Source organism: Archocentrus centrarchus, chromosome 23 (assembly GCF_007364275.1).
Source record: "Archocentrus centrarchus isolate MPI-CPG fArcCen1 chromosome 23, fArcCen1, whole genome shotgun sequence".
NCBI lineage: Eukaryota > Metazoa > Chordata > Actinopteri > Cichliformes > Cichlidae > Archocentrus > Archocentrus centrarchus.
Window position 1 is genome coordinate 3,084,532 of NC_044368.1, and position 26,370 is coordinate 3,110,901.

General features: G+C 42.9%; 3 protein-coding genes across 4 annotated transcripts; 1 reads left to right on the forward strand and 2 right to left on the reverse strand.

Moving 5' to 3' along the window:
* Positions 1-240: 240 nt before the first annotated feature.
* On the reverse strand, positions 241-7,682 carry cwf19l1 (CWF19 like cell cycle control factor 1). Its single transcript, XM_030720106.1, is given in 15 exon segments — positions 241-1,241; positions 1,244-1,299; positions 2,185-2,282; positions 2,382-2,501; positions 3,267-3,476; positions 3,603-3,682; positions 3,977-4,124; positions 4,246-4,398; positions 5,009-5,093; positions 5,247-5,362; positions 5,453-5,667; positions 5,803-5,904; positions 6,073-6,157; positions 6,680-6,764; positions 7,423-7,682. Coding segments are annotated over 15 exon segments (1,662 nt in total). The 5' UTR covers positions 7,446-7,682; the 3' UTR covers positions 241-1,155.
* A 229-nt stretch (positions 7,683-7,911) lies between these two features.
* Positions 7,912-16,931, forward strand: dmtf1 (cyclin D binding myb-like transcription factor 1). The gene is given in 18 exon segments (XM_030720281.1): positions 7,912-8,055; positions 9,961-10,079; positions 10,356-10,490; positions 10,938-11,026; positions 11,207-11,318; positions 12,370-12,446; positions 12,529-12,686; positions 12,778-12,810; positions 12,907-13,016; positions 13,098-13,326; positions 13,800-13,951; positions 14,181-14,311; positions 14,313-14,373; positions 14,908-14,990; positions 15,162-15,320; positions 15,404-15,622; positions 15,881-15,986; positions 16,256-16,931. Coding segments are annotated over 17 exon segments (1,998 nt in total). The 5' UTR covers positions 7,912-8,055; positions 9,961-9,970; the 3' UTR covers positions 16,291-16,931.
* Positions 16,932-17,541: 610 nt separating this feature from the next.
* Positions 17,542-26,083, reverse strand: tmem243b (transmembrane protein 243, mitochondrial b). 2 transcript variants are annotated; one of them, XM_030720676.1, is made up of 5 exons: positions 25,996-26,083; positions 21,272-21,567; positions 21,018-21,068; positions 19,725-19,829; positions 17,542-19,642 (listed from the first exon to the last, which is right to left on the reverse strand). In XM_030720676.1, exons 2-5 carry the CDS (start codon positions 21,347-21,349, stop codon positions 19,523-19,525), a joined length of 354 nt encoding a protein of 117 aa, XP_030576536.1. In that variant the 5' UTR covers positions 21,350-21,567; positions 25,996-26,083; the 3' UTR covers positions 17,542-19,522. The 2 variants fall into 2 exon arrangements, with proteins under 2 accessions (XP_030576536.1, XP_030576535.1); XM_030720675.1 differs by lacking the exon at positions 25,996-26,083 and adding an exon at positions 24,608-24,894.
* Positions 26,084-26,370: the final 287 nt, after the last annotated feature.

Genomic DNA, 26,370 nt, shown 5'->3' on the forward strand with positions numbered 1-26,370 from the left:
TTGTAAAGGTTTTGCTACAATTTTTTTATATTTAAGTAAATGGGAATGAAGTTTTTTTTTTTTTTTAATTTTTATTTATAAATGACTTGAATTTGTTTTGTAGGTCTCCAGAAGCAATGCACAATCTTCTTTAATAGGAGATTAAGTGTTAAAGTTATTTTAAAACCTGTCATGTCAATTAAATTGGTATTTGTAGCTGTTATTAAATGTCATGGTAGTAATGAACTGTGACACCTGAAGGCGAAAATAAAAGTTTAATTGAATTTCATTTACAAAATAAGACATTAAAAGCAGCTTTACCCAGAAGTGTGCTAGAAATGATAGGAAATCCGGTGTTACTGAGCTGGTTTAGAATTCTTAATATATCCCGTTTGTGAAGATTTCTGCTTTTATTGTGAAAAACTTTCTCTAGTAGTTGGAAAAAAAACTAGACTGTTTCTGAAAAGCAGGACTCATGTTATAAACGGCAAAACAAGTTCATATTTTAAACACTAGAATTTTTTTTTTTAAATATGAAACACAAAGACAGCCAAGCAGTGAGGTTTACAGTTACACTCCAACTGCCCATATTAAAAAGAAACAGTGGTTTCATATAAAACAAAACCTGATTAAAAGGAATAGGAGCTTGTGAGACATGATGCAAATATTTACTGAGCGTTAAGCTGGAGAACTGAAACCAGTTAGCATAAAGACTGGATATACTGAAAAATATCTTGTCTAGTTTCATCCAAAGGTAATAAAATCCACTCTAATGCTAATAGCACAAATAAAATGCTAATATCCAGTCTTTGTGCTAAGCTAAAAGAAGCTAACCTATATTAACTATCTGCAATCTTGTTCGACCCAAAGTGATGGAATGATAGCTCAAGATGGCTACAAGTGAACATGTCATCAGAAAAGGGTGGGGGGGGCAGCAATAATCCTGGATGTGGTGCAATGACAATATGTACATATGTGTTTATCTTTATAAAGACATTCTATCCAGTCCTTACATTGAGATATACCTTAAAAAGGCCATTTAACTCAATTTTTGTATTCAGGGTAGATACTGGGAACTTGGGGAATCCATTATGGCAACAACTGTCCTCACAATGCATTGCATTTCCCATGGTCCCCACAAAGACAGCTGTACAAATATGTGTGTGTGTGTGTAAATTATTCATCCCAGGTGAAATCATAAGGCTGGAAATCATCTCTCAGCTCTTTGCAGCTCTCTTCCTCCTCCTCTTTGCTCCTCTTTACTCCTTCCAGTCGGCTCGAGTTGGGATGTTTAGTACCGCCTCGCTGGCCAGAACCTCCCTGTGTGTGCACACACAAACCCCACACACAGTTACTTTAGGCGACACTAACATTGATACATCTCCTGCAGTCTAATTCTGACCTTCCATCATGTTTTTAAACCTAAAATTTCATGATTTACATTTTGGAAATGGCTATTTTTTTTGTTGCCCTTACAAGGGACTTGGGTCCTGCGATGTAGCTTGTATAAACAGATTCTGCAGCTGATGTCTTTTAACATTATCAGCCACAGTGAGTGATAACAGTCAGTGGTAATTAATGCTCATCCTCGTTACTTAAATTATCTTTGGTGTGTATTCCTTGTGTCTTAGCTGAGTTTCCTTCTACATTTTTTCAGTTCAGTGTGTTTGCATGAACAAAATGCATTAAAAGTATGTAGGATTAGCCAGTAGCTGTTCTTTCTGCAGTCTAGCCACTGATGTGCAAATATTACTAGAATGGCGTAAACTAAAATATAATTATCAGCAAATTCCTAAAGCATATTTTCTGTGAGCAGGTTTGTAGGTATCTGTTTTATATACACGTGACAGGTGATATTTCCCTGAGGCAGAAGTCCCACTGACTGACTAGCTCTCTGGCGCCCCCTGCGGAGGATTTACTTTTGTCAGTGTCTGTTTAAAAACCACACATTGTAAAATTTTTTTATGCCGTTTTGAAAATTGAGTCATTTTATAGTAGGGGGCCAGTAAAAATCTACATGCCCTTAATAATCTCATTCAAATGTGACTAAAAACTGTGGAAAATTACATTTTATTTGATAGTAAAACTGCATGATGTTTCATCAGAAATGCAGATTTAATTTAGCTTTAAATGATGACACAACAGTAGTGACATTTTCTTAATGGTCACAGTCTTTTTGTTACATTTACAGGGACTGACGCTCACCTTCCAAACTGCAGAGGAAAATGTTTTTGGATGCGGTAGTAGAGTTTCTCCCCTGAGTCCAACTCCACATAGAAATATGGAGTCCCTGGAGGGGCAATCTAAACACACAGGTTTAATTCAGTTTTTATATTAAGTGTTAAAAATCCCAGAATAGGTGAATCTTATAAAAACTGTCCTCCTGGTGTGTTTACAGGTACCTGTTTGAGATCAGTGTGTTCAGGAATCTCCATCATCTCCATCTGCTGCTCCTGAGCCTGGACCATGAACGCCTCCTTGATGTCCTCTGTGGTGCAGCGGTTCAACGGCACTGGCACAACCTGAATCACAATCATAATAAATAAAGTAATTAGTGATGTAGCACTAAATAAAAAGTAACTTCTTAGTTTCGTTTCCTGTGTTTCCACCAGGGGAAAGATAGTCCGAGTAAAGATACAAGGAGATTAGTTCTAATAGCAGTAAAGTTGTTGCAAAGTTTATAAATGATTTATTGCCCACCTTTGATTTACTTTGTGTAGAACTGGCTTTTTATACATCAGTGATAGCTTGAATTCTGTTTATCCAATTATACGGTCAATTTCAAATTATTTTAGTAGCTTTTCATAAAATGAGTTTACAAATTTAATGTTTTGGTTGATTATTTCTTTGTTGTAACGATGCTTCTTGGCAATAAAGCCTGTTTATTTCCCCTAAAATGGAGCCACATTTGTAAAGAAAATGCATTTGTGGGTTGAGCAGCACAGTTGTGCATGTGGGCTGCACCTATAAAAACCTGAACAAAGAAATAATCATCCAAATGCAAATTTCCTTCCTTTTACTGCAAAGTTTAGGGGGGTAAAATCTATTTTATTTTACTTAAAGACAATTTGGAGGTCTGTAATGATATAATAAACAAATCAATAAATCACATTTGTCAATCAAATCAATTATAACTGTGAAGAAGACAAAAGAAATGAGGAGCTGAGTTTGTGTTTGTGTTGTGTTTCTTGAAAGCAGTTTTCCAGTGTACTTATAATTTGAAGCTAAAGCTACAGATGCATCATCACAGAGTGGATTAAAACATGTTTTCTGGGTCGTGTTTCTACCTGCAGCTGCAGATGCTGGCTTCTGTAGTTCCTCTCAAAGAGCACACAGCGCTCTCCTTTGCTCTTATAAAACCTCCTCAGGGCAGACTTGTACTTCTCCATCTCCTCCACCACCTCCGAGCTCAGGTCCACCACCGACTGGTAGTGTCCGATGGGGAGGATCAGCACGTGTCGAGGAGTCAAGCCGCCTTTAGCCAGCGCAAGGTAACACTGCAGAACAAATCACTCTGCTGACTGGGCTCTAATGATTTTACACGATGGCAGGATCAAGAAACTGAAGGAGCCTACTGTGAAGTTTTATCTGTGGATGTGTATCTGTGGGCAGTATATACTCACATGTGTTCCTATGCTGATGACGAGGTGTTTCTCCACTTGAGGGCTGGCCAGACAGAACCAGCATGGACCAGAGGGCTGAGCTGCAAACAGAAAAACACAAAAGATCTGCAGAACATCAGAAGGCCATCATCAATAATGACACCATTTACAGACAGTAAGTGTCAGTTGTAAAGTATCTTTGTCTCCCCGTTGAGCCAGCAGAGTTTGCTCTTTTAGGTTTTTTAAATCTGTGTCATGGTAACCGGTAAGGTGGTCGGGGTGAAAGTTCACCTTAAAGCAACTCTTTTAAAAAGGTTCTCAGTAATAGTTTGATTTTCTTTCTTAAACCTGATCTAAACACTGATGATTTGTCCTTCCAGAGTGGTTGGACTCACGGTGCCTGCGGGGCTGCTTGGGCTGCCCCTGCTGATGCTGCTGGTCTCGACCTCGCCCGTCTCTATCCGAGTGTCTCTTCCTGCCGTGGCCCCGAGAACCTCCGCCCTGCTTCCCGCTCAGGTCAAAGAAGTACTGATTGGCCGGCTCCTGGTGCATTTACACACATTTACACACAAATACGTATTTAAAAGTGATCACAAATAAGAATCAGGATGAATTTCAGCGGGTGTGATTCTCCACAACGAGGCAATGGTGAGTTCACACAAACCTCCTCCTCTGTGGTACTGAAGGCTGTCTTTTGTGTGTCTTTCTTGTCTTTTGTTGGGCGTCTGTAGGGGTTTTCCGTAACATCCTGCGGTTGCTTCACCAGCTCCGAGGGATCCATGGTCTTCATGGGGATTATGTTGAAGGCGTACAGATACTGCAGACAGAAAGAAGATTTTCACATGTTCTCAGATGTTTCCACTGCAGGAACCTTTTGGCACAATCAGATCTGAGACCTGTGTTTCCTGCAGGAGAACCAGGGTCTACATTTAGATCTTTTGAGGGTGTTTTTTTTTTTTTTTAATTCCTGAGATTTTTGGAAAGCGGAGGGTGTTCCAGCACTGAAAATTTTCTTCAAGCTAAGTGAGCTGAATGCTAGTTACACTGTAGGCTGCAGTCATTCAGAGGCTGAAATTTGTCCACATTTTGAGGGATAAAGTTGATTCAGTTATTAGGAGCGCAAACAATGATCACTGGATTATTTGGAACTGAAGAAAACTTTGAAACACAATCTCAGGGAAGTCCTGAACTCTTTTCTCTGTGGTTTCTAAGCAGATTTATGGACATTTGTTTGCGTTATTCATCAGAGATGATGACATTTTCCTGATGTTAAACTGCATCTAAAACTTGCTATTGCTAGAAATGGGTTTATGTTTTTAAAAACTGCTGTTTTCACTCAGCTGTGCAGGTACATAATCTCTACAAAGCTGCTTTTAATTGTGTTTAATAAGCCTAACCAGTTCCACGTCATGCACAGGAAAATGCACCTTCTTCTTGGCGGGGTTGTTGACGGCTGCCAGGGCGATGAACCGGCTGACGTGTTGAGCATTTTCTTGAAGAACAATGTGATTCCTGAGGAAAAACGACAGTGAAATCTGACTTCTTCCAGAGGACTCACCCCCTGCTGGCTATTAGAAAGAACGCAGGTTTAAGGCATCAATAATCTCGCCAGCGTAAACTGTTTAATAGGGTCAGCAGTGAGCTCCCCACAGCACTGCAGTCTACCTGTATGGGAGCCTTTCATAGTGAGCGCCCTCTAGTGCTGCAAAGTGGTATCGTGGTTTCAGTTTGTCTGCAAGGTTGGCGATGACGTTGCTTCCACAAATCTTTGTGCTGACTTCCTGCAAAAGAGAGTTAAGATCCATTCAGGAGCTGTTAGGGAATCAAAACCAGTAAAATGAAGTGAGCAGCAGTAACGATGTCTTCATTACCGGGTTGTTTCCGTAGTGCCACACTCCCTGGGGCCACTGTGATGTCAGCAGGATGTCGACACCTTTGAACTTGGAGCTGCTGGTCAGAGGAGTCACGAGGGCTGCCAGATCTTTGGAGGTGAAGCAGTGAGCCGGGGCCGGTTCCTGCAGGGCCTCCCGACCGCTGACATATGCGATCTGCAGTCCTGACGCGCCGGTTAACACACCACGCCGGCCTGGAACGCACGCAGATGGCAGCATTGAATAAAACATCCCAGTTTGTTTACTGGGTCACTGGCGAAGTTTAAAAGTTTGCTGACATGTTGGTTTCATGTTTTTATTTAAGGTCATGAATACACATGTTTGCTTACCCAGATATGTGATGTTTTCAGCCAGCTCACAGCCATCGGTGTTTGGGAAATTCTTCACTGTGTCCTGGCTCACTGCTCCAAGGATGTACGTGTGGATGGGCGCTAAGGAGATGCAAAAAAAGACTTTTGAATTTCTACAGTGGGGAAAAAAAAGGGGGGGAAAAAAAGCTTGCTTTCAGCATGACCACAGGAGGCGCTGTTCAGCACCCCCTCTGCTTAACAAAGCTGAATATAGATGAGCATTTGCTAGGATTTTCCAGGTGTTTTCACCTTTCTTGGCTCCAGTTTTGTACTGCTGCCACTCTGCTTCCGCCTCCGGTGTCGTTCCAAAAAACTCTCCAACACACAGCAGCAGCTGTCGGAAAACAGACATCAAAATGACTATGGATCTACCACAACTTAGTACAACACAACAGACAGCTACCTACAGTGTTGTATTAGGGTTACTGAAAGTAAAACCCAAAGGAAAAACCCTAAATTTAAGATTTCAAAAGTTTTTAATTTATAAAAAAAAAAAAAAGGGGCAAATTAAGAAGGAAAGACTAGTAAAATTGCCAGAAAAAATGCCAACTTTATGATAAACTGGTAAATTTCTGAAAGCAAACTGGCAAAAATACGAGGGAAATTAATTAGTAAAAAACTAGGAAGTATATCAGCAAAAAATGTCAAAATTATGAGGAAAAAACTGAAAAAAACTCAAGTTTAACAGAGAACAAAAAGGTACATTTATGAGAAAATGTGACTAATTTATGGAAAAACCTAGCAATCTTTTTGGGACAGAATAACTGGCAGATTTAATCAAACAAAACAAAAAGCCTAAAACATAAGAAAAAAAGAAAAATGTAAAAAAAATTGAGAACCGGTCCATCTGACTCACATCAAACTGCCCGGTCTTCTTCTGGATGGCCTGGACTCGATTGAACAGAGCGTTCAGACGGCCTTCTACGTCCCCACATGCCAGGCTGGAGACACACACACACACACACACACACACACACACACACACACACACACACACACACTAATACTTTAACAATGGCAATCTAGAAAAATTATGGATCATTTCTGCTGGAAAAGAGCACCAAATGCTCAATCACCTAAAACTGTTATAATTTAAACAAGGTTTTTGCCTATTTCAGTATAATACATGTATGCCGCATTGTTAATGACACCGTGTATTTTCAATATTTTGTCTTACAATGTAACACAGGTTTGCAAAAAACCTTAAATATCACAAAGTTTAAAAGGAGTTTGACACGAGCTCGACAAAGACTTTAGATGTAATCTGGTGGAGCGCATGTATACCGAAACTTTTACTGCTATCAGATATCGCGTGTTTTTTAATAGATAACCTAGAAATTAGATTAAATTTTGAACGAAGTTTGACGGAAGTGGTCGCGTTTTTATATGAACTCGTTTACGAAAAGGGCAACAATTAGAAGCCCGTGACCCGCTGAGTTTTACGCGCTTTTTAAAGCTAAGATTTTCATGTATAAACATATTTAGCTGCCGTAGCTGAGGCACTCATAACCTAAACCACATCAAAAGAGCGAAAAGCTCAAATTTAAGCGACGCTGCGCCCTCGGAGCCGGAGCTTCAGTATCTACGGAGCGGACTTACACTCTGAGCGGCGTCTCCCCCATCTCTCCGCGTAGCTTTTTACTCTAAATCTTGAAATGTGTGATTTGGATTTTAGCAGCTTCCATTAACCGTCCGTCGCTGGTAACAGTCCGACTGAAACAAAGGAGGAACCATTTCCAATTTACGACCCGCGAGTACCTGATGTACAAAAAGCGGCTGCGTGATACACATTAAAACTGCCAAATGTATTAAATGATAGTGTATACTGTTAATATCTACAAGTCGCAAGTGAAGTAGATCAGCCTACATATCTTTCTTGTGACTACCCGGACACATTTCAGAGCGGACAGAGTTGTTGCCAGATTTGATCCGAGTAGTTTGACGAGCCTGCCTTCTTTTGATACATTATTGGTGTTTCTGTAGTTTCACTTTATATCTCTTCTTGATTAAAGAAAAACTATGCTTTTCTCCCCGAATTTTGCCGGTCTCTTGCGGAGCAGCAATCGTAGATGCGTTTAATAAAATCCGTGAAACATAACTGACATAAAAACTGAAGTCCTCCAGTTCGCGGATGCTATGCGGACCTGGCAGCCCACGGGCCTTCGCGCAGCCTCCATCCTGGCACTTTTCTCCATCCTGGTAACTCGCAAGTTCCCGGACTAAAAACAGGAAGTAAGTAGCCAAATCAAAAGTAAAATTCACCTTCTGTTTGGTGGTCGAAGCTGGTGAGCGGCTCCGAGAAAGCTCGGAGCGATAAAAAGCGCACCAAAGCCGAGAATAAAGCGCAAAAACAGCGTCTAACTGCACAGACGCCATAAGCTGCAGCTTGTCCACTAACATGGCGCCGGAGAGTTTCTTCTTTCATTCACTGCTTAGCTCTCAGGAGGCTAACGGTTAGCATCGAGAAGGCGTCAGGAAGTGTTTGTGGAGAAATGTCGGTCTTCCTTCATGTTAGAGTACCGCTTCTGTGCTTTTAAACCAAAGTGCGAATCTTTGTTCTAACGCTCATATAGCCGTAACACTGCAAGTGCATCAGTCTGCGCAGAATCTGCGTTTTCGCCAGTGTTTCAAAAGCAATGCGCGGCAGCGTCCGCCAAACTCCATTTAAAAAGCCGCTAATTTTACTTAGTTATATTGATTTCAAACCAGTTAACGTAATATTGAGTTTAAGTTGAAGTAAAAATCTTAAAGAAGTGACTCGGCCTGTAATTCGGCGCGTCTATTCTTCAGTATGTACGGTACATTTTAACAAATTACACCCTTCTTATTTGCTCCGTTTCCCCATGAAAACAGTAGAGGGCGGCAGCGGGCAGTTTGGGCTTATTAAATCACACAAAAGGATCAGAATGGCCTTAATGTGAGCAAGAAAATATAACGGATTGCACTATGTGTGGTGTCTACAAATCAGTTGTCTATAAATAAAGATTTATCAACATAATAATTACAAAAATACCCATGACTTGATTTACACGATGTGAACGCAATAAAAATAACAAATTTGAGTGTGTAAGGATCCCAGGCTATATAAGGTTTAAAGTAGTTATCATCTTCATAAAGCACTTCACAGCTGCACTTTAAAGCATCCACAGTAATGTTGGGGCTCAATAACAGTGGGGGCATTTAGTTTAAAGTGATGCTGTTCTTTATGCACACACTGCTGTCTATGAGCATCTATCAGATTCATCTTTGCAAAATCAACACATTCAATGAAGAAATTTAGAAAAATTTACAAAAGCAGCACTTATATAAATGTCGTAAAAGGGAATAAATGACCTGTTTTAATGACTATATTGTGCTTCATTTGTTGTCTGTTTTGATGCCTTTTTTTCCCCCCTAATTTATATCACCCACTCACAAACCCCAGATTTTTCCAGATCTTTAATTCAGGGAGGCCACACAAGTCGAGCTCTGTCGCCATCCTTGCACGTTTCTAGCTGAGCCAGGTGACCCTGAAGCACCTGCAGCCCTAATAAGAGCTGTTTGAATCCTCTAAATACTAAGGAAAAGTGCTCCTGTAGCAGGGAGACACTGGAGCGTCACCTCTGAAAAGAAAAGAGATAATGCTGTCCCACAATTCAAAGCATCTGTTCAGGGGTTAGCTGCCATAACCTGCTGATGTGATCTGAGTCTTGAACAACAGGCTGTCAAAAAGGGCTCAAAATGCTTAAAAAATAAAGGTTATGAGCTTTAGTAAAGGTTCAACATGCAGCCTTTAGGATAATTATTAATTAATTAGACCTGAGACACAAAGTCTGAATAAAGGAGGAGTTTCACAGTATCATCAGCAGGAAGGTGACTCAGCTGACACCGTCCTGCACAGCTAACTGGCAGGTCTCATACAGGGCCTCTGCATGTGCAAGCCACTTTGCAACCCACGTCCAGCACTCAGTGTTAAATCTGCGGTCACTGATGCCTGCTGAGAATCGAGCCGTACCACCAAACAGAAAATGATTTCAGACCGAAATAATTGTATTCTGACTCATTTTAAAAATGTGCGTCCCTTCCCGGTGTTTCCTCACAGTAAAAATGAGACCCGCACACACACCTGTGGCTGTGAGTTTTTTCTTTGTCTCTCAGCAGCGGCAGGATGAGTTCGACAGCAGAGGACGAGGACGCCGCCGCTTTAGAAACCGTCAAATCTGTCACGCTCACTCAAGACAGCGATGGCAGCATCATACTGCACTGTCCTCCCAACGGTGGGTCACAGCACACCTCGTTCTGAATCACAGTCACCAGCGTTGAGACCATAAAAAGTCAGCGACATTTAGTGATGATATTAAGACGTCTGCTAGCATCCATCCGTCAGCTGCAAAATCATGCACGACTTTAGGGTTTTAGATCCTGGCAGGGAGATTTAATTTTAGGGTTCAGATCAGTTAGGTTACACTTTGGATGATATGATTGATAAAAAAGTGGAAAAAAAATGTTAAGAGTAAGGATATAGAAATGTGTGTGTGTGTGTGTGTGTGCAGATGAGGACTCGGAGCCCCTCCAGAAGAAGCTGCGACTCTCCACAGATGAGCAGGAAAACTCGGACACTGCTCAGTTCTCCGTTGTCACTTTACCGACTCAAACGAGCTCTGGACAGTTCCCCGTTCATGCATACAGTGAGTTACACCCTTTATTTGTTTACGCTTTACAAAATTAATTCACCAGTAAGGTAACTCAGATTCATGGGAAACAGAGAACAAGATTCACGCTGCGTTTAGATACAGTTTGTGGGACCACTCGTGCAGACTGACCTCCTCAAAGGCTCGTTTTGAGCCATAAAAAACCCTCCAGATGTAATTTTCCTCATCCTGATTATGAATAGATCATATACAACAGACTGCTAGGTCCAGACAAATGGTACACAGCAATCAGGAGCTCCCAATTTTTATTCTAATATAAATGAATGTTGGCTGCTCTAATGGGTGTGATCGACTCTTCTTTGCAATTCATTTGTCTGTATTAAATAAAGCTTCAGATATTTGAAGTTTTTTGGTTTTCTGGCAGGGTTGAGCCCGCAGGCTAATCAGGTTCACAGGTAAAAGATTTTCCGTCTCGTTTCTCAGTGTCGGAGACTCAGGCAGAGAGCTTCGAGGTGACGATGACGTCCACGGCGGACAGCGAGCTCTCTGAGGACAGCGTCACTCAGATTCAGGTAATGATCAGGCTCCTCTTCACCAGGTGTTTGCACTGGTTTTGCTCTGCATTTTTATTATACAGCCAATGATTTGCAGTGTAGTCTCCTGTAAGGATCAGCCAGCAGTAAAAAGCAGCCGGTTTGCGATGATTTTGATCAGTTTGTGGTTGTGGTTGAATGTTGCCTTTGTGTTTGTAGATTCTGCACGATGATGACGACTCGCTGTCAGCCGATCAGAAGACGGAGGTGTCGCCCGTCAGTCAGGCCTGGTTCACGACGAAAGAAGACAAAGACACGCTGGCTAACAAAGGTACAAACGAAGGCAAAACTTCCACAGCAGACACTGAAGGCAGCTCACTTCCTTTTTTTTTTTTTAACTTCATACAAACTGTAGTGTGGGGAAAACAACTAGGCCATCAGTATTTGGCTTTAAACCAGCAAGATTTCCCCACAGCACCCAGTTCATGACTTGTATTTGGTTCGATTGGTGATTTGAGAACTGAAGGTGGCGCAGAAGTGCTTTAAACCTGTATTCTGTCTAGTGGCCACCAGGAGGCATAAAAAAGTCAGAATGTATAGAAGTCTATGAGAAAATTACCTAATTTCATAATTAATTTATCACCTCAGTAAATACTTTACCTGATTAGTTTATGGTCTTAGTCTCAAGTCTTACTGAATACATTTTGTAAATTATAGTCCCTATTAGTTTTTAGCAGGGCATAAAACACGGTATGCTTCAGGGTGGGCCTGCTTTATTATTGACAAGCTTCTCAGGACAGTTTCACAGGTATTTCAAGAAAAACCTGCTTAGCTCGAGGCTTCAAGGCTGGACTCCAAAAACCAATGGGTGACGTCACAGCGTGGTTTAAAACTGGTTTAAAGACAAAGAGGGAATATAAAAGATGGTGTTAACCACAGGTTGGGAGATTCAGTTCTGATGCCTCAAGCTGAGTGAGAGGCGGATGTGACTGAGGAAAGAAATAAGTTGCACGCTTCAAAGTTCAGGTCAGTGCATGCAAAACGAAGTAAAATAAATGATAAATAAAGTCAAACTTAAGAAAGAGTTAGAAAAAGACAGCAGCTCAAAGTGTAAGTGCAGTTAAAAGCTGATTTTTGACTCTAAATAAGATCATAATTTACAAAAGAAACATCCTGTTGTATTCAATGAGACTTCAAACCAGTGACTGAGACCATGAACTCCTCGGGAAAGAGTTCACTGAGGTCGTAGATCACGTGACCATTGGGGTCATTTTTCCATGGATTTTTAATACAGTTGGATTCCAGTTGGAGTCGCCCCCTGCTGTTCATTAGACAGAATACAGGTTTAAGGCAATGGACGCTTCATGTTTCTTTCCTTTTAGGCCATAAGTGGAAACAGGGCATGTGGTCTAAAGAGGAGATCGACATTCTTATGAGGAACATCGATCACTATGTAAAGGTACGTCGCTTTGGTTTTTGTCATCATTTCAGCCTTTATGGCATCTGAAGAAGTTCAGTTCAGCTCTTCGTCATGATCTCAGGGCCGCGGGATCGAGGACCCGGCAGAGATCATCTTTGAGATGTCCAAAGAGGAGAGGAAGGACTTCTACCGCTCTGTGGCGTTGGGGTTAAACAGGCCGCTGTTTGCTGTCTACAGACGAGTCCTACGGATGTACGACAACCGCAACCACGTCGGCAAGTGAGTTCACGAAGAAAAGATGGTGAAAATAAACACTGCGAGTTTATTGTTTTATTTATTTATTGAGTGGTTTGTGTTTTATGTAATTAAGGTACACTCCTGACGAGATTGAGAAGCTAAAGGCGTGAGTAAAACTTTGTTTTAAAGGAGCTTTTTGTGTCGCCTCCATTCAGAAATTGTCAGAAAGGATTTCATAACAAACACGTGTCGATGTGTTCAGGCTGAAGGAGAAACACGGCAACGACTGGGCGACTATCGGAGCCGCTCTGGGTCGCAGCGCCTCCTCTGTGAAAGACCGCTGCCGGCTGATGAAGGACACCTGCAACACAGGTACAGAGCAGCAGGCGTTAGTGCTCTTAGACCTGTTTAAGGTACGCTTTTATTCTGAAATTCACTCTGTTGTAAAAACAGGTAAATGGAGCGAGGAGGAAGAGCGACGCCTCGCCGAGGTCGTGTATGAGATGGCGGGGGTGTCGCCGGGGTCGGCGGTCACAGGAGGCGTGTCCTGGGCGACGGTGGCCGATCGAGTGCGCACACGCTCAGAAAAGCAGTGTCGGTCAAAATGGCTGAACTACCTGAACTGGAAACACAGCGGAGGGACGGAGTGGACCAAGGAGGACGACTTGAACCTCATACGCAGGTACAGCCGTGTGTGTGTGTGTGTGTGTGTGTGTGTGTGTGTGTGTGTGTGTGTGTGTGTGTGTGTGAGTGTGAGAGTGAGTGTGAGTGTGTGTGTGTGTGTGAGTGTGAGTGAGTGTGAGTGTGTGTGTGTGTGAGTGTGAGAGTGTGTGTGTGTGTGTGTGAGTGTGAGAGTGTGTGTGTGTGTGTGTGTGTGTGTGTGAGTGTGAGAGTGAGTGTGAGTGTGTGTGTGTGTGTGTGTGAGAGTGAGTGTGTGTGTGTGTGTGTGTGTGTGTGTGTGTGTGTGTGTGTGTGTGTGTGTGTGTGAGTGTGAGTGAGTGTGTGTGTGTGTGTGTGTGAGTGTGAGAGTGAGTGAGTGTGTGTGTGTGTGTGTGTGAGTGTGAGAGTGAGTGAGTGTGTGTGTGTGTGTGTGTGTGTGTGTGAGTGAGAGCGTTGTAGACGACATGAATCTGTAAGTTAAATGATGTGCTTCAGGATATCAGAGCTGGAGGTGGAAGACGAGAATGAAATCAAGTGGGAGGATCTCGCAGGCGGGTGGAGCAGCGTCCGATCACCTCAGTGGCTCCGATCCAAGTGGTGGAGCATCAAGAGACAAGTAGCCAATCACAAGGAGATCCCCTTCAGTGGTACACACACACACACGCATTTTAATGACCACATATGTTTCTTCATATTTGTCCAAGCCATGGGTTCTTGTCCTTCATCATCTCCTGTTTTTTCTCCTCCTTCTTCCTCAACTTTCTTCTTCTGCTAAGTCTGATTCTCCTAATTGTCCTTTTTTTTTATCAGAATATGCTTTTGTTTCTTCTCCTCCATCATCTTCTTCTTCTGATGTTTGTAATTTTCCATCTCCAGTCCTCCTGAAGGGCCTCCAGGAGCTCATGGCCTCCTCACAGTCAGCATCTGGTCCAGGCAGTCCCTCCTCCTCCTCGCTTCAGATCCGGCTCACCCGATTGGACGAGAGCAGCAACAGCAGCAGTCCCGCCCCCCAGCTCTGTGGCCGCGCTGCAGATTCCTGTACAGATCCCGCTGCAGATCACGCACCTGGGTGAGGCTCGCACACCTGCACTGAACCAACCACACTCTACAGAAGGTGTGGTTCTGTAGAGCTTCACCCGCAGTGAGACTCGTGCACCACCTGTGAACAACTAAATGTGCTCCTGCTTTCTTCATCTTTGATTTCTTCTCCTTTCCCCTCCTCCTGCTTTTCCTTCTCTTCTCCTTTTTCTTGTTGTTGTTGGTCTTCCTCTCATTCTTCTGGTGCTGCTGCTTCTTCTTCACCTTCCTGCTCTGCCTACTCTTTTTCCTCTTCATTTATTTTTTTCTTCTTCTGCTTCTTCTTCTTTCCTTCTGCTGTTGCTTCTTTGTTTTCGGCTAATTCTCATATTCTAACATTACTTATTCAGAGAGACGCAAAAATTGTAAAATGACCACAAAAAGATGCAGAAAGATACAAAACCACCATGAAAGAAAAATCGGACTCGGACACACAGCTCCTCCTGTGTTAAAACTGCAGCTGCGGATGCTCTTTGTGTTTATTGTGTGACTCCCGACAGTCGATCTCTTTGTGTTTCTGTGTTAGCTTCAGACTCGGCAGCAGCAGCGAGCGACAGTGAAACCATCACTCTGAACACGGGGGCCCTGCAGACCTTCGAGATCCTGCCGGTGAGGACCTTTTCACACCTCACCAGTTAACCCTCCGTGGTTAAAAACTCAGGCTTTGTGGGATTGATTTAAATAAAAATGAGATAAATGGAAAAGAACAATTATATTTTGTATCGTAATCATAAACTGTACATGCATGAATGTAAAACTTTAATTTTTTTCTTTCTGCAGTCCTTCCACCTGCAGCCCACCGGCACTCCGGGGACCTACTACCTGCAGACGACATCCAATCAGGGCCTTCCGCTGAGCTTATCCAATAACAGCACAGTTACCCTGACGACAAGTTCCTCGCCCTCGTCGCATGAACACATCATCCTCCACAGCCTGTCGGTCAGTTTTCTGCCCCTCTGAGTGTAAATCTGTGGGATGCGTGTGCGTGTTTTCACACGTTTCCGTGTGTTTTCCCTCTTCAGACCGATGGCCTCTGCTCCAGCGACGGAGTCATCATCCAGACCGTCACCTCTGACCCCGCCTCCTCCTCAGACCCCCTCGGCCAGTCGCAGCTGGTGGTGGAGACGGAGACCCGGAGCCAGGACGATCGCCTCGATGCCACGAGTCTGCTGGAGGGATCGGAGAGCGTCGTCACGGAAACTCAGGAGCCAATGACAAATGGATTCTCTGACACTGACAAAGTAAAAACCTCTGTTTTTCTCACATGCTTTTAATTTGAAAAGCCCTGCATTAACAGGCTTCCTGTAATATCTTTCTGTTTTTGTTGATGTAAAGGGGTGGACAAAATAATGGAAACACTGGCCAGTTTTATGTATCAAACCCTTTTTATGGACAATATCTGCACAGAATGTCGACTGCAGCTCATTGATGACAATCTGCTCCTCTAAAACGGTGTGTGTGTGTGTGTGTGTGTGTGTGTGTGTGTGTGTGTGTATCAGGGCCTGAGTTCCCCCCCGGTTGATGCTCCAGTGGTGCATTCTGGGATAACGTCTGGTGGCGCCGTGCTGATTGTGTCTCCTCCAAACATCAGCAGCACACTGACAGGTAACACACACACACACACTGGTGAAACTCACCCATCACTGCAGAGCGTGACGATGACCTTTCTGTGTGATGTAATGTGTTGTTAAGAGTGCTGCTGCCTTCATGGCTTTTAAATCATATGAAATTATGCATCAGTGCTTCTGTTTTCATCCATTTTCTGCCGCCTGTCTGGGCTGTGGAGGCAGCAGTCTAAGCAGAGACACCCCGACCTCCTGGGGGGGGAATAACTGTAGAAGTCTAAGCATCACTTCCTGTCTGTTTTTCTTCAGATCCCATCTTGGAAAACCAGGAAGTTTCCGACTGAGCCGGACTTCCTGCTGCAGCTGCTGCTCAGGGCAAATCTTCCACCTGTGAAACCTCCACCCGTCGGCTCGGTGTGTCGAACTGTGAGTTAGAGCCACTCGCTCCTCTCCTGTCTCCTGTTTAACGTGGGGATGTGAGCACTTAAAAAAACAAAGCATTTGAAGCCCCTGGATGAAATGTGAACTCCTCACAGCCGCCCTGCAGTGCCAAAGAGACTCGGAAGGCTGGACACTTTAATGTGACCGGAGCCTCGAATCTTAAAATCATCGTTTTTACATCTACGACACAATTATGTGGACACAGGTGCAAATAATGATCAAAACAACTGTTAAATGTGTTTTCACTGTTACCACCCCCGTTACTCCGGACACACAGAACATGCAGTAAGCAATATTTAAATATTACACTTTTCTCTCAACTTTTTCCACTTTATTCCATCATGACTGAAGCTGTAAGTGTATCTCCCCTCCCAGTGTTCACCGTTTATTTATTTCTGTCTATTAAAAAAAAGCAACCGAGATTTTTTGAAGACTTTTAACTTAACTTAAATTGTGAACCTGCTGTTTTTAGCAGAGTCTAACTTATTCTGTCAAATTTTAAATAAAAAAAAACTGAAAACTAAACAATCCTGAATCCACGCTGAGGTCGGCCTTTCTTGTTTTTCTACTTTTTTAAATATGCTCCATCAGTACTTTGTGTGTATTCAAAGCTTGTTATCTTTTTCCGCTATAACGCACAGCTCCATTGTTTCCATTGTTTAGTTTGCAGCTGTTAAAACCTGTAATACGGAGCAGAGAGACGGACGTGTCGCTGGTTTTGGGGGTTTTTCTGTGATTTGCTCGTATTCAGCGCTCCCAGTACACTTCCAGAGGCATGGAAGTGATTACACAGTGACAGCTGGTGACTCTAAAAATTGCATTATTTGGCTGCTTATCTCCACTTTCTTACAGTCAGTGTAAACAGGAGCAGTAAATAGGAGCCTCAGATGATTTGCAGCTATTGATGAACTGGCCCTTTAAATAGCCCAGAGGGACAGGCAGCTGTTTGAGAGTTGCTGAAGGTTTTGAACCCTTTTAAACCTGCTTCAGTGTTTTTGGAATCTGTGAGCTGAAGGAGCCTTTAAAAAAGTATAAAAGCACATAAATTAGGAGAAACAGGAGGAATAGATGCTCGATTTAGCAGGTGGAAAAAGTGAATGGAAACTTAACGGCACCTCCACTGGAAGAATCAGAACCTTTGAGACAAACTGTGACTGTGCGGCGCTCAGACGGACAAATCAACATTTATAAACAGCCAAATTAATAACAGTGCACACAGATTTATGGGTAAAGCCATTTACAGAGCTTTCATTCATTTCCATTGGTGCTACAGCTGGCCTGAGTGTGTGTGTGTGTGTGTGTGTGATTCAGCAATGCTTAGTGCAAGAATTGGCAGTCATTTAAATCCAACTTAAAATCCTCTCAGCTAGATTTGGACAGTAATTAAATACATCGGTGATCATCAGAAGAAGCAGACAGAAGGAAAACACAGATTTGCATATTTGTGATATACTGCTACAGCCGTGTGCTAACGTCTACAGTACTGAAGTGCTGCTTCCCTCCATGTGTTTACACACTCAAAACCTTCATTCAGTTTAAAGGAAAAGTCCACCTGGTAATCACCTGAGCAGGTAAAAGCAGCAGATTATTGTCTGGGCTAAGGAGCGTAATGGTTAATATACATAATTCACTTTGTGGTTGGATTAAAAAAAGAAAAGCCCAGGTACTGGCCTGGCTGGGGGGTTAACTTCAGCCAGGTGAGCCACCAGGTTTGTAATGACCCCTTAAGACTCGTTACATGTGCCGCTTTTAAATCGCTCTTCTGAGCCTAAATTTGCTTATATTTTGGAAGGCTGAATTAGCTCACTGACGCACACACAGTGATCACTGAATCAGAGAACTCCAGATGTGACGATTATTAGGCAACTTCTGAAGAGTCCATGTTTGTCATCTGGAAGCAGATTTATGGCTAAAATACACGTTTATGCCCTTGTTAGAACCATAGACTGTATATAAAAGATGAACATAGCCACTGTGATGTCACCGACTGGTTCACGAGGACTCAGAGTTCACACGTCGGCAGCCACCGCTATGTTGGTTTTTTGGAGCCAGGTCCAGTTGAGGGACCAGCAGCATCTACTGGCTACAGCTTCCTGTGTCTACACACCTGCCAGTCAAAGCAGCTGTAAACATGGGAGTCTATGGGGACTGACTCAGAGCGGGAGCCACCCTCTAGTGGCCACTAGATGAGCTGCAGGTTTTCTTGTAGGTTGCCACTTGGTGGCTCACTGAACACCTGTAGCTCCCCTGTAACTCTGTCGCCCTCCTGTGGATGCTTATCGCACACCAAAGCCTGACATTCCCCAGAGCATACTGGATATTTTATATACAGTCTGCAGTGATGGGGTTAAAGCTGGAAGTTGCTTCTGAACCAGGATCACTGCAGAAGTGTCTTAACCTGCTTGATTTCTAACAGCCAGCAGGGGGCGGAGCCTGTATTTCCAAACAGATATCAGATTATAGAGAAGTTGAGGGGGAAACAGCCCTACTTCCTGTTTCCCTTGATTTATGACCTGCATTAACTTTCCTGATGATTTATGGCCTCAGTTGCTAGTTTCAGGTCTTACTTAATACAACATGTTTATTTTGTAAATTATGGCCCCATTTAGTGCTATTAGCCAATGAGAGCACAGTGTTAAAAAAACTACAAGATAGTGAAAGTGAAAAGTCTGTGTTCCCCACCTCCTCCTGTTATGTTAACGGACCTCTGAAGGTGCTTTATTGGAGTCTAATGATCAAAACTGGAAAAATAACTTTCTAACTATATTCACATCTTTAAAGAACTAAACAAAACAACAGATTCATAACGACGAGAATCTGAGGTGGATTTTTCCTTTAACTGAGGCATCGTATGTGCATGTAAATACACTCGTTTATCATAAAGTTCGTCCTCCAGCAGTTTGTCTCCAGGCAGATTTTTGGCCTCTTACAGTACATCATCACTCCCAGTGTCTTTGCATGCGTCTGACTGGAACCAGTAAGTCCCACTGGTTTTGGTCCCACAGTCCTCTGCAGGTTCAAGTTAGTGTGTAAATGTATTTATTTATTTTTGGTCATGTGATTCCTTCCCGTTGGTCGATCCTGCTCGTCAAGGCCGTCTTCCCTTGTTCCTCCTCGTCTTCCTTGGCCCCGCCTTTACCTGACATCGTGGAAGTAGAGGTTGGCACATATACACAGCAGCACGATGGACGCCAGCATGAAGTAGATCAGATTCCTGAATTTGGGCTCCAGGTCGCCCTGCCGGTACCAGAATATCTGCAGGAGAGAGAGCAGATGGTTTCTGTTAATCTGTCGGCTTCTCTGTAAAGGTTCAGGTTCAGGTTCAGGTGTGCTTTACCAGCACTAACGTGGATCCGCAGGTTAACAGGATGCACACGGCGAAGAAGATATTTAGCGGCCGAGGAGGCAACGTGGGAAACATAAAGGAACAGATAACAGTCACCTGGAAGACAAACAGAGACAAACGTTCATTAATAAATGATTAATTTGCACATTCGTTCCAAATTCACTCTTTAGAGTTCATTAAGTTTACTTTTTCAAATAAAGTGTAATTAAAATACAAGGAAATACAGTGTATATAAATAAGTGTATTTTCTACAATAATTATTTTGGGTTGATCTGGTAACAAATTACTTCATGAGCTAACGCTCTGAGCTAACCGTCCCAGTCAGAGACAAAGACGAGCGAAGCTTCCAGATCTGAGAAGCGGAGCCAGCTCTGAGGCGCCGTCATTGTTTTTAATAGCCACCAGGGGGCGACAGCTGTAACTGCAAAAAACTCAAAACAAAACAAGCAACCAAAGAAACCTGTTGGTCCTACGGAGGCGTTGCAGTCACGTGACGTTAATTTGTTTGCCATTGTGGACCTGCTGTAGGGTCAATGAGGCCTGTGTGAGCCTCATTGACGCCTCAGGGCTGGCAAAATCCAAGTTTCAAAAGCTGCAACTTTTACTTTGAAGGCAAACGTTCGGTTTCTGGTTTGCGTTGCACCTTTTCAGCAACATACAGGCAACCACAGCAACCTGCTTCGGACAGCCAGGCACAGTGAGGGTCATAAGTTTTGTAATTCTGCCTCTGCACATCACCACAGTGGATTTTAATCAAACAATCAAGATGTGACTGAAGTTTCAGCCTTAACTGACCAAATACTTATGGACCTGACTGTAGTGCTGTCAGGGGTATGAATGCAAAGTTCATCAGTTCATAACGAGTCATCTTTTCTACGATTTCTTAATAGAAAAGACGAGTTGTGGCATTCAGGTCATCTTTAAGTGTGAGCTCCACCGAGTTTAAAGATTTGTGCTTCATTTCTGTTCAGATTTAATTCTAAATGACTCCATTCAGCAGATAACGGTGGTCTCTGATTGAGTAAAGGGCATGTTTGGAGTCATTTTTTGTTGTAATTTATCAAAAAAAAAAAAAGCAGACACTGCACTGAGACAGCAGCTTTTATTCTGCTGTCACATTTCTGACTGTTATGTAAACAGTGTTGCTGGCTGGTTTCACTTCCACCCACACAGGGGAGGTTTTTTCTTGTGTGCAGCCTCAGGTGTGGTGAGATTTCAGTTTTTTGGTCTCTATAAACATATAAACTATACAGGCCGACAGAGACTTCCTGGTGGGGTACTTACTAGAACAACCACAGACGTAAATCCCCCCACCGCCGTGTTGATGATTCGATCCTGTGAGAAACAAACAGGGTGAATGCTTCGCTTCTGCAGCGCGCTTATCATGCAGTTTAAAGCCCTGCTGTGCTCCAAGTTTGGATCTAGAAAAACTTTTATTCTTTAAAAATAAAACATGAAGTTTCCCGTATAAACGGTCTTTATATCATTTCTTCTGTAAAAATAGAGACATAAATAATGACTGACGTCACAACACGTACCCGAGCTGAGGTTTCTCCAAACAGAGGTCTGTTGTCCAGGCCGCTGGTGCCGTACGTCCTTGTGGTGAAGTCGTCCATGGTGCCCCGGCAGACGCGCTCTCAGCCCCGACCGATCGCTTCTCAGCAGCGCCGCCTCCTGGAAACACGGGGCCACTGCTGCCGCATGCTAGCCGGCGCTTTCTCCAGCCGCCCCGTCCCTCCGCACGCCGGGCGAAAGCCGTCAGTGTGGATGGAGTCGTGAGGACATTGTGGAGGGTGGGCTGAACTGGCCGGGTGGGCTGCTGCTCCTGCTTCACCTGAGTGACAGAAAAAACAAAGAGTCCGATCTCTGGGTTGAACCACGGAAGCAAACAGCATGAGGTGCCCTGATTTTAAAACCACAGATAAAGAGAAACTGTGACTGTGTGCGGCTGTCTGACGTCTCATCACTGAAACAGAGTTACCTTAAAATCATTAAAAATCAGAGGAACGAGATGGTTTTCTTTCCGTGGCGGTCAGACACTTCCGCCGCTGATCAAAGGCTACGAGAGAAAGCAGATTTCTACTGTACTTCCCTCTGCTTCACTTCCTCTTTGTTGAGAAAAGATAACAAACCACAGGCACTGATATCTTTTGAGTTAATGGTGTAAAGAAAGAGGAAGCTCAAATCAAAACTTGGACCTAATATGAAGCAGCTCTGAACCAACCTGTGGTGTTATTCTACGTTTTACCAGCAGCTCAACTGAAGGAAATGCTTTTGCAGCTTTACTGGAAGACGAGTTCTTTAACGATGAGTCAGCCACTGGTCTCGTTTAGTTGCTGCTTTGACTACTTGTACAAATGCTGACCTCATTAGGTCAAAGTTTGGCAAAGTTTAACAGAATGTGAGTGACAGAAAAATGAGGAAAAGCAGTGCTGTACTCTTACAGCCCTTTAATCTTATATAGCACCAAATCACAACAGTCGCCTCAAGGTGCTTTATATTGTAGGTAAAGACCCTACAATAATACAGAGAAAACCCAACAGTCAAAAGGACCCCCTATGAGCAGCACTTGAGGGGGGAGACACAGACAATGTGATAATTTACTCCGACCTTCTGCTTCGATAGTGAAACTGAACCTGGGATCAAAGCAGCAAACACCTGCTGCAGCACAGGCCTTATGAAAGCCAAATTTCCCCATTCATTAATATTTCATACACCTGACACACCAAATGGAAGAAGTATTTGCTTTATGAAGAAAAGAAAGGGACAGCTGTGGCTCGGGCAGGCACTGCAGCCACATCAGAATCAGCCATGCAAACTCCCTCATGAACGCAGAGAAACAACACTGGTGTTCACATGTTCTCCGTAATAGTTTGGATGAACCACGTGGATCAAACAGCTTCAGGTCCTGGGAAACCCCCCTGAGGGGTCCTGAGGCTGTAGGAAACAGCAGTTATGATTTTCACTCCTCTTCAGGTGAATTTTGCTGGAACTTCTTATGAACGGTTCTCTTATTTTTTACCTTCAAACATTTAAAGCTACTTTAAATGAAGTCTGGAACTACAGACCAGATCTCCCCTCAAAAAGAGATTTTACTCTCAAGATGTCCCGATTAAATAAAAATACAAATACAGTTTGAGTATTAAATAAAACGGCTGTGTTAGAAAATTATTTTAACAGAGAGGGATTCAAAACCTGAAGGTGAGCCTCATTACCCATTCATCTGTGCTTTGAGGGTCTGGAACTCTGAAAATATTCATAGCATGGAGGTAAACCTTTTACATGGCTTCATTAATATACTAAAGCTTTTGTGCAAACACATGAAACTACTGTGGCTGTAGAGAGGCAGAAGGGAGTGACGACACCTCTGCACAGGACAGAAACGCCTCCTGTCTCACGCCGTGCACACTTAACTGCTATTTTCACAAAAGCAGCTGCAGCCGTTTCTTCTTTTCTGGGTGAGAAGGCGTCAGTAAAGGAAATAAAACCCTCAGCAGAGCTTTCTCAGCAGAAAAGCACAACAGCGGTGAACAACAGCTCCTTTATAGCTGAGTGTAAGCCCGGCCCGGAGCTACATTCCTCCTCAGCCTTGTGATTCTCTAGGCTTCTTAAAAAGAAACCCTGAGACCTAACAGAGACGTCAAAAGAAAAATGATACCTCGATAAATCCTGAAGGAAGAACACAAACAAAACAAGAGCCTCACACAGGCACGACATCAAAATCTGCTCTTGAAATCTGTGTTTGGGCCAAACAGGTGAAACCGATAATGAGAGAGCTGCTTATAGTCACAACAATAAATAAAATGTGGATATTCTCTGGACAAAAACAACAAAAATCTAACAATAAATTCAGAAACCTTCTTCTATAAATGTACGACTTTATTCTCAGAGCATATTTAAACTTTTCTCACAAATTTTAAATTGTAATATTTATTTGTTTCCTCTCATTTTTTCCAGTAAGTTCACCGGTTTCTCTCAAAGAAAATCTGACAGTTTTAATTACCTAGTATCAAAGTAGACTGCTTTTAATTTGATTTATGTGCTTAAAAAAATGCCATTAAGGACTCAGAGTGGGCTGCAGGGCTTAATAAATGTAACAAAACAGTTTATTACTGTAATGCAAATGCAAACTTATTCATAAACAGCCTGACAGAGTGGAACACGTGGTAAAAGTTTGATTATTTACCTCTGAAATGCAGTCAGGTCTGAGTTATCTGCTCAAAAATGGCTCTTTTGATAGTGAAGGTTGCTGACCCCTGCACTGGTCAGTAAAAGAGGTGTGTAATCAGATTACAGGGACATTAAAACATTGACAAGTTGTTTAAAAAAAAAAAATCACAGAAAATTACTAAATAGTAATTTTTTTTTGACTCAATACCGACTTCCAGAAATCTCAACAACCAAACTCCGCACTTATATAGAAAAAAATAAGTCTTGTAGGAGCCTTAATCTGCTTTAAAATCCAGTGTAACATCCTGCTGTCAACCACCAACACCCACATTAATGTTATCTACCTTGCGGGGCTCAGCTGATAGCTTATGGTGCCAGTAATCGCCCAGAAAATACATTCAACTTGACTCAGAACAGCTCGTTAGCCTTATCTGAGGGTGAGCGACCATATAACAGCACTACGAGGAGAAAACGCTGGAAAATATCTCATATTTTAGCTGTCAATACTATTAAACACGCTAAAATATAAGAAGGTAAAAGGTAACCTTAAAGCTGCCTTTACTCGTGCTAGCTGACCTGAGATTTCCCCGTGATAAAGCAGCACTGAGGCAGGTTACCGAAGCTAAGCTAACTCTCCAAACAGCTGCTCGAGAAGAGCCCACAATTTTACGAAAACGGGGCTCTAATTTTCCTCTGAAACATACCTGCCTCCCAGTTCCAGTGTTGACCCTGCTGGAAACACAACTTCAGAGAAATCAGGGTCACAGTTAAAGGGAATTAATGCCCGGCAGGTCCGCTACAAGCTGTTATCAGAGCCGATCTGCAGGATGCCATTCCACTTCCTGCGGGTCCCACTGTACTCAAAATGCCTGCAGTTCAGTCTGGAGCACAGCAGGGGGCGCTCCTCGAAGAGCAGACGTGAATGGAGGTAAACGACTAAAATAGTTATTTACACTCACTTTTATCCCACAAAGGTCACATTTTATATTAGTTTTTGCCCGTACAGTATTAATAAAGCGTCCAAATTGAAATAAAACGACAGTACCTTTTAGTGTTTCTTACAGTGAAGCCGATTTTGCCCATTCTGCTAATGCTTGCGGATTGTTCGGTTAGGGATTTACGACAGCACACGCTCACTTGATGGCACATATGTAGACGATATATAGATGCGCAATTAAAACACAACACAAACTTTCACGGATCTATTACACGCAGCTGACTGCGATGGGTGAAGCTCATGCTATTAGAAGGAAGCTTTTACAAATTCCCCACTGCTGCCGGCTTCTTGCCTTAAAGCAAAATGGCGGCTGCCGTAAAGTGTCTAACTGTGCTGTGATGTCCCAAAGAATCACAGAATTTTTTTTTATTACACTTTGAACGTGTAAAGTATTTAAAGCAGAATTATATTTCTTATTTTACGACATCGTTTATTAAAAGCACGATGAAAATTGGGTCACGACACGAAATTTAAATTTTTGTGCACCCGTTCATTCTGGACCACCTCTCTAGCGCCCTCCAAGGGAAAGCGAGCCCCAAATGACGGCAGTTCCCGCTTCCATTAGAAGCTCTCTGCTGTTAAAGGGGGCGGAATTACTGTTGGGCCGACGGGTAGGCCAAACTCCATTCAGAAAGCCGGCAATTTAGGAGCCGCTCACAACCGTCAACAGCACCGCGTATATGTTTTATATAACAGGAGTCCATTTTTGAGATACAAAACAACCTATGGGCAAACAGAGATATAAACTAGAATTCAAAAGTCGGATTTTTATCTGTTTAATTAAATAAAGCTTATAAGCGCAATCGTACTACTGAGTTGTTTGTCAAACTTCGTCCAAAAAACAAGTAATGGTCTCTATATTACAGGCATGCTATTTTAACAAATTGCAATTTTAAATTCCCTGTGTTACACATCAGACCAACAAATGTGTACATATAATTAAAATGAGTTTTGTTTTGTTTTTTCAGCAAGAAGTGCAACACCCCTCCTAATCTTAATCACCCACATTTTGAATGGAGTCTGGTGTGAAGCTGCACCTCTGACATCCAGCAGCGTAAAGCAGGCCTGTACTGTAAGCGATGGTATTTTACTCACCCGCTGCCTGTAGCAGGGCCGTCTGCTTGCAGATTTCTCTGGATCAACTTTTTTTTTTAATTACAGGTTAATAAACATAAATGCCACACATCAGAGGGAGCTAAATAACTATTGGGCCTGATCTGAGAAGCAGTGGGTCCATACATAATCTCACCCCTCATGTTAGCGTCACATGAGGGGAGTGTGACAGGCCCTGAGAATAACCCCAGCAAAAGAAACCCAAAGGAAGAGAAAGTCATGAGTGAACATGCATGAAATCTGCCCCAGAAAAAATGCCTGCAATGATGTCATAGAAGCATTTTCTCAGAATACAGCTCATACTTCAAGATAATGTGACTTATTCACTTTCTGGCCCTCTCTTTATTTCAATACTTG

Bases quoted from the DNA above. Each gene is read 5' to 3' on its own strand.
- tmem243b (XM_030720676.1), bottom strand. From the start codon at position 21,349: ATGGACGACTTCACCACAAGGACGTACGGCACCAGCGGCCTGGACAAC. The intron at 21,069-21,271 runs GTACGTGTTGTG...TGTTTCTCACAG, and splicing joins TTGGAGAAACCTCAGCTCGG to GATCGAATCATCAACACGGC. The intron at 19,830-21,017 runs GTAAGTACCCCA...TTTGTCTTCCAG, and splicing joins TTACGTCTGTGGTTGTTCTA to GTGACTGTTATCTGTTCCTT.